This window comes from Peromyscus leucopus, chromosome 3 (assembly GCF_004664715.2).
Source record: "Peromyscus leucopus breed LL Stock chromosome 3, UCI_PerLeu_2.1, whole genome shotgun sequence".
Lineage (NCBI taxonomy): Eukaryota > Metazoa > Chordata > Mammalia > Rodentia > Cricetidae > Peromyscus > Peromyscus leucopus.
The window spans coordinates 146,561,672-146,574,230 of record NC_051065.1 but is presented as its reverse complement, the minus strand read 5'-3'; the positions used below and the strand labels follow the sequence as shown (position 1 = coordinate 146,574,230).

Genomic DNA, 12,559 nt, shown 5'->3' with positions numbered 1-12,559 from the left:
GGGTCAGTGATGGGAAAGGAAGGAGCTGAAGTTGGAAAACACTGCGGAGAAGTGACAGAACCGGGTGGCAGGCCCTGGCGTTGAGGTGCCTGAGGAACGGCACCTCACAGTTGGGCCCTTCCATTCACTAGTGAACTCGGTTTCCTTCTCAAGTCTGAAGTCATGACTACTAGCATCTCCGGCCATAGTCACAGGGGATGAAGTGGAAGGACCTAGCCACATCCTTAGGTGCCCTGGTTCCCTACAACAATTGCTGGAATATGGAGGCAGTCCCCAGCACAGACCACAGCATGATCTTCCTAACTCTCCTCCTGTCAATGTGTCAGTCATGTCCAGGCTACAGCCATGAAGTCAGCACCCCCATCAGTCCACCAGTGCCTTCTCCTGGGCTCCCTGTCTGGCCCCACACCAAGCAGCAACATCTCTCAGGACAAAGGACACCAGAGACAGGGTGATTTTTGGCAGCTGAAATTGGGAAGGCTAGAGAAAGGGAGGGAGGCGGGCTGGGAAGTGGGAAGAGCTGGAGCTGGAGTCTGGATTGGGAGCCCCTGGTAGCTCACCAGTTTGGAGTGGTGGCAGGGCATCTGTGGGGCAGTCTAGCTGCAAGCCAGGTGCGTGGGGTAGGGGCACTGGGTGGACAGACTGCCTTTAGGGAGGGAAGGGCAAAGGTTGGCCTTGTATCAGCTCAGTGGATCTTGTGTTACCATTCCTTAGGCCAGAGTCAGCCAAGTTCTGAACTTGCCCCAAAGCTCTAAACAGATTCCAGAGCACTAGGGAAACGGACAGAGCAAGGATCCTCCCCACCATCACCCCACCCTGAAACCCCCTGCCTCTGCAGGGACTCACTTTCCCCCCATGCCCATCTTCTGGTCCCCTTGCAGGGCCTCCCAGAGACCGGGTCGGCTCCCTGTCCTCTTGTGCCCTGTTGCTTCTCTGTGGTCCAGGATGCCCTCTGCTCCTTCCTCCACCAACTGGTTCTGCTGAAACTCCTCCTCCCTCTCCCCCCTGCGTTTCCTCTCTTTCCTTTAGCTCCCACTGGGCCTGGCCCAGGTCCTCTCCAAATCCCTTCTAGACTGAGCTTTCCTCCTTGTTGAACCACTAAGGCAAACGCCAACATGGTAACTTTCTAAAAGAAAAAAATTCAGGCCTAGGTAAGGACAAGGAGTGAGACTAGAAAAAGAAGCCAGCACTACCCATTCTAGTTCCTCCTCCGGTACCCGAGGCCAGGCTCACAGCTTAGCTGCCGGGAGCATCACACATACACTCCACCCCCATCCTTCACCCCAGCTCCTTCTCTGGCCCCAGCCCCCCACAACCCGCTGGTCTCCAGGCAACGGCACAAAAGGAAAGTAGAGAGGGCCTTGGAGGCCCTAGCAGAGCTAGCTGTAACCCAATCCAACCTAGTACCTGGAGGGGGTGGGAGTGCTGTCAGAGAAGGATAACTCGCCGGGATGGGGGGAAGAAAGGACAGGGCTAGGCAAGGTGGCTGCAGCTCCAAGAGCCCTGGCCAGCCTGGGAGTTTCTGAGAAAGCAATGACAGAGAAAAGTGAGCCCCGTGGGAGACATACGGGGGTGCCAGGAGAGAAGGGAACGCTGAGATGGTTACCTGGAAATTAAGAGGTACAGGGAAGGAGGGGGGCAAGAAGTTCTTTGAACTGAAAATAACAGTTGGGGGGCAGAAAGAGATGTGGCCCCCGCCCATTCTCCAATGACAGCTTCTGTTAGCCTAGAATGAGAAGCCTGGGAGCAGAACTCAGAATGGAGGAGAGGCTGGCAGAGGGTGCAACCTTGAAATTCTTCCCACCCCAACCTCACCTTGGCATCTAGTATGGTGTCCTGCAGAACTTGGGCTCCCTCTAGCGGCCACAGCTACCCATGGGCAGATGCCGCCTGCAAGCACGAGCCCTTGTATCCAAACCATAGTCCTCATGTAAGAGGGTTTGACTCCCAGGATGGTCCTAGGCTGAGTGTCTCAACGCCACAGCCCCACTGGGTCGGAAAAGTTAGAGGGCCTCTAGCCACCCACTGCTGTCCTCCTCACAGTCTGGCCGTCCGTGACTGTAACAGTCCGGGGAGGCTGTTAAACACTCCAGGTGTTGCAATCAGTGTATACTGAAGAACTCAGATTCCTCAGGCCCACCTCCATACCCATGGCACCATTCTCCCATCCTCTTCACCCTCCGTTCATAGTCCAAAGAAGTCGGATGCATGAAGTCCCGTCTCATTTCAAAGCAATTCAAAATTCCGTCGAGGAGGTGCTATACAAGAATGCTTTAGTTTTAGTCTACCACTTTAGTCCTTCTTTGGTCAAAGACTTTGGGAACCAGAAACCTTACTCCTCACCCCAGATACACACTAACCCTGACACTTGAGGGATTCCTGGACCGAAGGTTAAGAATCCTTAGTCATGAAAGAAAGAAAGTGGGGAAGAAAAGAAGGTAAAATCAGATCTCTGAGTTTGAGGCTAGCCTGACCTATAGAGTGAGTTCCAGGACAGTCAGAGCTACACAGAAAACCCTGTCTCAAAACAACACAAAAAGACAAACAAACAAGAAGGTAAAAACAACATGGACCCCCACCTACTCACAATGCCACAGACTTGGTCATATGTTCAGTGGCTCCCTTTCTGTGCCCTCCCCAGCTCTGTGGTCGAGTGTCACCAGCATCCAGTCCTTCGTCTCCCCTCCTCTGGTATGGAGCAGAGAGTAAAACTCCTCAGACACGGGGTGGTGCACTGTGATTCAGACTTTAATAGTGGAGCTCATTTCAAAGCCCAGAGATGGTGGCAACTGTGGAACATGGCACGGGGGAGTGAGGCAGTGTTCTGGTGAAGCTGGAGAAGACTGGGGAGCCTAGGGCTGGGGAGAGCGCCGTGGGAGAGAAGCCCACAGGCACACAGTGCCGTTCTGTGAAGTGCCAGGCTTCAGTCAGTGCACTAAATGAAACAATTGCTAAGGCCCTTTTCTGTTACCCTTCCCATGCTAGCAAAACCTCCCATCCTGGGTCACCTTGGGATGCAGCCACAGGAAAATATGGATGCCCAATTTTGTCAAGTCTCATGGGTCAATTTCAGACTATAGTTATGGTGAGCTGACCGATTGACGAGCTGAACAATAAATAAATGAATAAACGAATAAATAAATAAATAACATGCGCGCGCGCACGCGCACACACACACACACACACACACACACACACACACACACACACGCCTTACCAAACATGATCCCACATCCAGCACTCGCCAACCACCAGTTCTATGCATAGTTCATAGCTTATACACAACATTGAGAACAGTAACGCCCACGTGCCACATGGCCCCTTTGCCCTGTTCTAAACACCTCAACACACCAATCCTGAAGTTCCTGTCAGACACGGAGGGCTCTTCTGTGGATCCCCTTCTAATCCTCATTCTCATTTCCAGTTTTTTAAGAGGAGAGAGAATAGACGGGAAAGCGGGAAGAATGGAATCCCCAGAAATGGGGCCCAGAGAGGAGGAAGAGCAGAGACAGCAGGGCGTGTGGAAGCCAAGGACAGCCAGAGCAGGCGAGCTGAGGTGTTCTGGGTGACTCTGGGTGAACTATGGCAGGTCAGGACAGCGAGAAGGGGGCTCCGGGAGGATGAGATGGAGGTTCCGGTCTTCAGGCAAGCGGAGGGATCACAGCACACTGGGGTTCCGGAAGTTGTGTCCCGCGAAGCGAGCTTCATCTCCCAGCTCTTCTTCAATTCTGAGAGACGATCCAGAAGGGTAGCAGTCAGGGGAGCAGGAAGGGTCTGGTTCTCTCTCTGGGTCCCTTCAGACTCCTTCTTTGTGGACTGCCCCAAGGTGAACATTCCCTGGCTTTAGTGGGACCTTAGTGATCTGTCAATCAGACCATCCCTAAATCCTAAACCCACTAGAAAGGATTTTCTTGGCATCAACTACTCTCCAGGTCCCGGATGCTAGAGATGGAATGGTGGCCTAACGGGGTGTCTAGTCCTGGGCCTCAGGTTCTTGTTCTTCGGGGACCCTCCTCACCTCATGAGCTGGTTGTACTTCGCCAGACGTTCCGATCTGCATGGGGCACCAGTCTTGATCTGAAACATTCCAGGGGACATGCAGCTTACAGATTTCCTTCACCTGATTGGACAGCCCTACCCCTCCTCTCCCCCATCCCATTTATTTTGAGACAGTTTCATGAAGGCTCAAAAGTGACAGGCTAGCATTGAATTCTTGATCTTCCCGTCTCGGCTTCCCAAGTGTTGAGACTATAGGTATATGCCACCAGGTCCAGGATGTTTGTTTGTTGCTTTGGTTTGGTTTTCAAGAAACAGGGTTTCTCTATGTAGCCCTGGCTGTCCTGGAACTCACTCTATAGACCAGGCTGATTTTGAACTTACAGAGATCTTCCTGCCTCTGCTTCCTGAGTGCTGAGACTAATGGCATTTGACGTCGTGCCCTACCTTTATTTCTTTATTTAATGGAGCCCAGGACCTTGCACAAGCTAGGCAAACACTCTGTAACTGAGCTAAACTGAGCCCTGAAACTTTTTTTCTTCTTTTTGTTTTTTGTTTTTTTCAAGACAGGGTTTCTCTGTGTAGTTTTGGTGCCTGTCCTGGATCTCGCTCTGTAGACCAGGCTGGCCTCAAATTCACAGAGATCCGCCTGGCTCTGCCTCCCGAGTGCTGGGATTAAAGGTGTGCGCCACCACCGCCCGGCAAGCCCTGCAACTTCTACTCTGCATTTGTATTAATTAATTAATTAATTGTAAAAATCAACACTTTATTTAGTGTCTGCTTGTATGTCTGTGAGTCTGCTCATGCCATGGTCTGCACGTGGAGGTCAGGACAACTGGTGGGAGCCGGTTCTCTCCTTCCACCATGTGGGTCCCGGGAATCAAACTCAAGCTGTCAGTCAGGCTTGGCACCAGGCATCTTCACCTGCTGAACCATCTCAGCAGCTCAAAATTTCTACCCTTTTCACTCTTGCTTGTTAAGACAGGGTCTCTCTGTGTAACAGCCCTGGCTGTCCTGGAACTCACTATGTAGACCAGGCTGGCCTTGAACTCACAGAGATCCACCTGCCTCCCCAGTGCTGGGATTAAAGGTGTGTGATACCAATGCCTGGCATAACTTCTGCACTTGAACCTTCTCTGATTCTCGATCTTCTGGCAGGAGAGTAACCACCTGGGTCTAGAACCCATCAACCCTACAAAGACCTCTCCTAATACCACAGACACCACCCAAAGCGTGGCTCTGCAGGAACCTCCTTCCCCTTCTCCCTGCTTCTCAGGCTCCAGAGGATATTACCTAGCACCAGACCGCACCCCATCAAGTTCACAGGTGCTCCACTCACCTGGCCTGTGCACAGTCCCACTACCAGGTCAGCAATGAACGTGTCCTCCGTTTCTCCGGAGCGATGACTCACCATAACCCCCCAGCCATTCTCCTGGGCCAGCTTGCACCTGCAGCACACACCAGCACTGACCTTCTGCCCCGAGGCACAGGTATTCCCTCCCAGCCCCAGGCTTGCTCTAGTCAAGGAACGCCTGGAGGAAAGTGACTAAGAGGAAGGGGGCCCAGAACGTAAGGCATAGAGAGAACAGAAGTGAGAGAACTGTGAAGGGTACCCAACTTCCATCAACATTCCAGGGCAGAATCGGCCTAGGGGGACTTGAACGAGGGATCCCGAAGGAACAAGGGCCAGGTGGGAGAAGGCAGAAGCCACTCACGCTTGGATGGCTTCTGTGACTGAGCCAATCTGATTGACCTTGAGCAGGAGACAGTTGCAGGCCTTTTCTTCCACTGCCCGCTCGATCCGCTTGGGGTTGGTCACTGTCAGGTCGTCACCCACTATCTGGATGCCGACATTGGCTGTGAACTTGGACCAAGCTGCCCAATCATCCTGGTCAAATGGGTCTTCAATGGAGACCACTGGAGAGGGAGTGGAGAGGGAGTGTTGATGCTTCTTGAGCTCTGGAGGGACGCCCTCCTTGACGGCCCTTCTTGAGCTCTGGAGGGACACCCTCCTTTGATGCCCCAGCTCACAAAGCCTCCTCATCCTTGTCCCTCTCTTCCCAAAGAAGCCTGCTGGGGTTCCTATCCCTTCCTACAGTTTTTAGGAACCCGGGAGCTGGCCTTCTCCGTATCCTCACCTAGTTCTATTCCCACTACCAGGAAGTCCTTCCTCGTTACTAGTCTGGCTCTTTGCTTCTCCACTGCTATCTATCATTTTACCTTGCTCTGTCTCAGGAAGATGGAGACCAGCTGCCTCCACGGAGTGGGGCAGAGCCTTTGGTAGATGTGGAGACTCTGTAACTCAGTGATCCTTTCGCGGCAGTGCCAGCCTCAGTCAGTATCTACCTTCACCAAAGACACTGAAGCCTGCCGCTTTCCTTACATCCATCCGGGGCTCCCCATCCCTGCTCCTTCCAGAGCCCTTCCTAGGGTCCAGTAGCCCTTAGAGCCCAGGTTCTGAATCAGATGGAGGAGACCCATCCCAGTTCCAGGCACATCTACATGCCGCTCAAAGCGTGGCTCTGCAGGAACCTCCTTCCCCTTCTCCCTGCTTCTCAGGCTCCAGAGGATATTACCTAGCACCAGACCGCACCCCATCAAGTTCACAGGTGTCCTACGGGGGCCCTGCCTATTCTGCTCTCCCCGTTTCCTGTCTCCCACATCCCTTGCTCTCACCAGGATAGTTCCGAACAAAGTCCTGGTAGAGTGCCCCCAGCTGGTCCCCACTGATGTATCGGGAAGGATCAGCGGGAGACTTGAAATCCAAGTCATATTTGCCATCTCGATAAAACTCGGAGGCGGCAACATCCATGCCGATCACGATCTTTTCCGTGTAGCCAGCCTTGTCGATGGCTTCCTTCACCAGCTCCAGGGCTAGAGACAAGCACAGTGAAATTCTAAGTCGGAGAGACAGGTAGGAAGGAAAGAGGGAGGAAAAGGAAACTAAGAGTGGAAGGAGAGGACTGTGGTAGGGGAGGTATGGATAGGCTCTGGGGAGACAGAGGAGTGGAATTCCCTTCCTGTTGGTCCCCCTGCCCTCAGCCCCTCCCCTCCACTCCCACTCCACCACACCTCATCCTGGTGCTGGGTCTTGAACCTAAGGCCTCATTCATTTGAGGCAAGTTCTCTGCCCCTGAGCCACATTCCCACCCCTTTTTCATTTTGAGAAAGAGTCTCACTAAGTTGCCCAGGCTGGCCTTAAGCATACCTTGAACTTTCAGTTCTCCTTCCTCAGCCTCTAAGCAGTTGGGATGATAGGTCTGGCTAACAGTGTGTATGTGTGTGCGTGCGTGCGTGCGTGCGTGTGTGTGTGTGTGTGTGTGTGTGTGTGTGTGTGTGTGTGTGTGTCTATGCTTTAAGATTTATTTATTTTTGTTTTATGCCCACATGTATGTATGTGCTTCATGGGCATGCTGGTGCCCACAGGTGCCAGATGAGAGTGTTAGGTCCCTGGAATCACATGGGTGCTGAGAACCAAACCTGAGTCCTCTACAAGAGCAGCAAGCGTCCTTAACCACTGAGCCATCTCTCCAACTCCTAATAGCGGTTTTCTTTGGTATCACATCATATTAGCATTTTACATATATCATCTTATTTAGTCCTCAATGATATTTGTAGAACTTGGATTATTCCTTTTTGTTTTGTTTTGAGATTGGTTCTCACCATGTAGCCCTAGCTAACCTGGAACTCTCTGGGCAGACCAGGCTGGCTTTAAACTCAGAGATGTAACTGCCTCGACCGGAAATTAAGGGTGTGCACCCCCATACCCTGCTCAAATGCTTGATTCTCCCCTCCCCCTTTTATGTTTTTTTTGAGACAGGGTTTCTCTGCGTAGCTCTGGCTGTCCTGGAACTCGCTCTGTAGACCAGGCTGGCCTCGAACTCACAGAGATCCACCTGCCTCTGCCTCCCAAGTGCTGGGATTAAAGACAATGCGCCACCACCACCTGGCAAATGCTTGGTTCTTAAAAAGACCACTTCTGCATCTTTATTATTATTCATTCTCTTTTCTTTCTTTCTTTTTTTTTTTTTTTTTTTTTTTTTTTTTTTTTTTTTGGTTTTTCGAGACAGGGTTTCTCTGTGTAGCTTTGCGCCTTTCCTGGAACTCACTTGGTAGCCCAGGCTGGCCTTGAACTCACAGAGATCTGCCTGGCTCTGCCTCCCGAGTGATGGGATTAAAGGCGTGTGCCACCACCGCCCGGCTCTTTTCTTTCTTTTTAGGCATGGTTTTATGTAGCCCAGGCTGGTTTCAAGCTCATAGCAACCCTCATGCCTAAACCTCCCCAGTGTTGGGGATTCCAGCCAATAACGCTTCAATGTTCAAATAAATGCAAGTAATCTGATTCCAGAGCAGAGTCTCTGTACACTTGTGTGTCAGTATGCATGCATTTACATGTGTGTGTGTGCATGTGCATACATTTGTATGTGGTGTGGTGCCCCAGACGGGCTGAGCAGACACTCTACCCCCGAGCTGTACTTCAGCTGGTATCTTCACTTTTAACCCTTCCCTTTACAGTTAGTCGCCGCCGCCCACCCCACCCCCCACCCCCCGCAGCACAGAGACTGTGGGGATCCTAGACACCTTCTGCCAGCCTGGGAAGGGGATGAGACCAATGTGTACCTGCCTTCCTAGAGCATGGTGCATGTGGCATTATAGGATAAAATAGACCTTACCCAGACCAGTTCCGGCGAGGACCTATGCTAACAGATTGTGCTAGGCAGATAAAAGACTGATATCCAAGGTGTATGTGTGAAATCAGAAGGCCCCCTGGAGCCCGCCCTAAAGGCTGGTACCTCCTGAGATTTTCAGCAGTTCCAGGACCTTCCACCCATCCCCCTCAGGACCCAAGTGTACCAACCACCTTTCCCACTGTGTGACTCGGAGCTGCAGTAAGGGCTCCGGCCTCACCTTCACTGTTCTCCAGGATGTTGGGGGCAAAGCCACCTTCGTCCCCCACATTAGTGGCGTCCTTGCCGTACTTGTCCTTGATGACCCCCTTGAGTGTGTGGTACACCTCTGCCCCAAGTCGCATGGCATCCCGAAAGCTCTCAGCACCCACTGGGAGGATCATGAACTCCTGCATGGCCAACTTGTTCCCAGCATGAGAGCCACCATTGATCACATTAAAGGCCTGGGGAGCCACAGATGGTCAGAGAATCACAGATGAGTCAAAGAGCCTTTCCCTCCCGCCCCTGCGATGAGGTCCCCCAAATGCCAGGCTCAGGTCTCACACCCCCCAGCCTTTCTCTTTCTTGCCCTCATCCCTCACCGGGTTGCATGCTCCCTCCTCTAGGCTCACCGGCACAGGCAAGATGAGGTCTGAGTTCCCAGCCAGCTGAGCAATGTGGCGGTAGAGGGGCAAGTCCCTCTCGGCTGCCCCCGCCTTACACACGGCCAGAGACACACCCAGGATGGCGTTGGCCCCAAACTTGGCTAGGAGATTACAGAGGAAGGCTCTGAGCGAAAGCGTCCCTCTTTCCTGTAGCCCCACCTCCACCTTTACCTCCTAGAAAAGCCAATAAACGAGACCTCCCCCCCATGCCCCACCCCCAGCAGCGACTCATTCATTTTCTACTACAAATAGTGGGGTTGGGGAGGAAGTAACAAGGAAGGGAAGGCCTCACATCTTCCCAAACATCCCCTGGACTACATCATGCCAACTCCTGTCTTTCTGTCTTTCTGTCTTTCTTCTGTCTCATGTCATCCCTCCCTCTGCAGTGGCTTTGGGCGAGGAAGGGATGGTCCTCTGACACTCACTGCGTCCCCAGCACGCCCCCTCCAGTTCTTTGTGCTTTTCTATTCCTCCTAGCCCAGCCCCTGCTTACATTTGTTCTCGGTCCCATCCAACTCCAGCATCAGGTTGTCCAGTTTCTCTTGCTCCACCACGGAGAGACCCTGTGGGCAGAGCCCCATTACCCAGAGCCAAGACGGGGGCTGGGCCCTAAGACGGAGGGTCCCCTCATTCACACACAGTCTTCCTCCGTGTGAGCGAGGTCCCACCAGACCCCTGTGACAGCAGCCTGCTCTGCCAGCTTTAGGGACCGTGAGCGCCTGCAGGGGCTGTTAGCAGTATTTGTCCACCCTTCCCTTTGTAACCACAATTCCTAAAGAGCGGGCTTCTCTGCCTCCCCCTGTCCCTCCCTGGATCCAAGATTTCTTCTAGGACTCTGGTCTAGCAGCCACCCCCAGGAAAGAGCGGGCCTCACTGAGCTGATGAGGGCTGGTGCAATGGTGGTGTTGATGTGGTCCACTGCCTTCAGGACACCTGGAGAGGGGAAGAAGGGCTGGTCAGTCCAGGAGCGGGTAGAGAGAAGAGGACGGGGAGGCATCTAGAGGCTGGGGCTGGGGCGTGCTAGGAGAGGGATGCCATCACCTTTGCCTAAGTAGCGCTGTTTGTCCCCATCTCTTAGCTCCAGGGCCTCATAGATGCCAGTGGAGGCTCCACTGGGGACTGCAGCCCGGAAGAGACCTGGAAGAAGACATTCAAGGAGGAAGGAGAGAGGAAACTCTGGGCCAAGGATTCTTGGAGCCTTTCCGGCGAAACTCGCACCTGCCACAGCCAGACTCGTCCCCACACTGTTCCCTGACACAGACTCACACACACTCACATACACCGTGTCAGCTGCACAAGCAAGGCCTCCTCACCCGCCCATCTGAGGCCTCACGGGCACGTGTGGGAGGCCACAGAAACAAAGCTACGCTAGGCAGAGCATGCGTGCTCGCACAGGCACGCAGACAGACCTAGAGGCAGGGCCCTTCTCACTCTGGACTAGAACACAGACCCATCTAGCCTGGCTTCACAGGTCAAGGAAGACCAGACTCCACAATCCAGCCCTGGGAACCTGGTCTAGCACCCCCTGGCCCCTGAGTATGAAGGAAAAAAATCTCTGAAACCTGCCAGACCCAGCATAGGGGAAGTGGGGGCTGTGGAAAGCCCATGCCCCGCCCATCACCTTTGGCAGTATAGAGATCCACTTCCACGGTGGGATTCCCACGGGAGTCCAAGATCTCTCGGGCCCAGATCTTCTCTATAGACATGATGATGGTTGGAGTCTCCTTGGGTGGAAGTGAAGGAAGGAGAAAAAGAAGAGGCTTAGAAGGGCGGAGCCTGGGGCCAGTGGGCGGGGCCAGAGGCTGGGAGGGCTGGGAAAGAGGTTACCGCAGTGGGTAGGGGGTGGGGAGGAGCAGGCTGCAGTCAGCCTCTGAGAAGGGGTTCTCCCTCCCCCCACGGAGAGAGGGAAAGGTCAACGCCGTGAGGAAGGGGAGGTCACTGCAGTCGGGGCGGGGTACATCTCATGACAAGGTGGGAGAACGCCGCAGTGAAGAGGGGAAGGCTGGACAGAGAATTCTTCGCCCCTCAGCAGCTTCGCCGACCAGTGGGGTTCCCCTAGACTTCCCCAGGCGGGATGGCTGCCAGGCTGGCATTTTTTCCCTTTGGATCTTGGAACAGGAAGAAGAGGGGTTGTCTGGGCGAGTGGAGCCCCAACTTGACAGCCCCCCCAAACAGGGTCTATAAAACACTCCGGGGTCGTCACCTCTCTCCCAAATATGAATTCCTCCTCTTTTCAAGAGGAGTCTGGAGACAGCATCCTGGGGCCTCCAGCCCCTAGGTGCTGCAGCGGGGAATGGCGAGGTAGTCCAGGCTGGACCCGTCGTCTTCCCTACCCGCAGACAAATTCCCCACTCCTCTCATCCCTCCCCCATGCATCGGAGAAAAGGAAATGTCAAAAGAGAAGGAGGGACAGAAGGACGAGTCTAGAACAGGTCTGAGGCAGCCAAGGAAGGGTGAGAGAAGGTATATCCCCAAACGCAAAGCAAAACAGGACGTGCCAGGAAAGCACGCGCCGCCCGCCGAGACATCGAACTTAAGAAACAAATCGGCAGGACCCTAGGCGAAGACCGGCGAGGGGAGAGGGGCAGGCGAGGGTGGAACCGTGCAGTTAGAGAAGCGGGTGCCGAGAGCTGGTACCTCAACCTGGAGGAGGTAAGAGCCAGAAAGCCGGGAGCTGTCCGGGAAGGCCCGGGATGGAGGGTGCTGGGAAAGGCAGGTGACAGGCAGGTATGCAGCGTCACCCGCCCGACGGGCCAAGCCCAGGGCAGCGGGGAGTGGACGCGGCGAGTAAGGGGGATGCGGCCCGATGCGGGCCTCACCTCGAGGACTGCAGACTCAGCCGGTGGCGGTGGCGGTGGCGGTGGCGGTGATGACGGCGGCGGCGCAGAGAGAGCCGGAGTGGCGGCTGCTGCGGCTCCCAGCGCGGGCGGGGGGCGGGCAGGGGGCGGCGCCTAGAGAGCCGGGCGGGCGCATGTGACCCGGAGCCCCCGATGAGTCAAGAGCTGCAGGCGCCGACGCACGTACGAGCGAGCGCGGGTGGTGGTGGGGAACCAAACGGGTGGGGGAAGGGCCGGGGCGATCCTGGACCGGGATAGGCACCCGCTAAGCGCTCTTGCGCTCCTAACCTATGTCCAGCCACCTCGAGGGAAGCGGGCACCGCCTCACTCAGTACTGCGACAGGTATTGACCATGCTGATGGAGAAGCCCGCCACGGGGGCTCGTGAACTCGCT

General features: G+C 54.4%; 1 protein-coding gene across 3 annotated transcripts; it reads right to left on the bottom strand.

The window, feature by feature from the left end:
- Positions 1-2,727: 2,727 nt before the first annotated feature.
- On the bottom strand, positions 2,728-12,246 carry Eno2 (enolase 2). Of its 3 annotated transcripts, none has more exons than XM_028892318.2 (12): positions 12,148-12,246; positions 10,950-11,052; positions 10,370-10,465; positions 10,203-10,261; positions 9,822-9,891; positions 9,296-9,429; positions 8,905-9,127; positions 6,673-6,870; positions 5,712-5,913; positions 5,336-5,444; positions 4,019-4,077; positions 2,728-3,728 (listed from the first exon to the last, which is right to left on the bottom strand). In XM_028892318.2, the coding sequence occupies exons 2-12, from the start codon at positions 11,032-11,034 to the stop codon at positions 3,659-3,661; spliced, it is 1,305 nt and encodes a 434-aa protein (XP_028748151.1). In that variant the 5' UTR covers positions 11,035-11,052; positions 12,148-12,246; the 3' UTR covers positions 2,728-3,658. The 3 variants fall into 3 exon arrangements, with proteins under 3 accessions (XP_028748151.1, XP_028748153.1, XP_028748152.1); XM_028892320.2 differs by having other exon boundaries at positions 10,950-11,049; XM_028892319.2 differs by lacking the exon at positions 12,148-12,246 and adding an exon at positions 11,966-12,141.
- Positions 12,247-12,559: the final 313 nt, after the last annotated feature.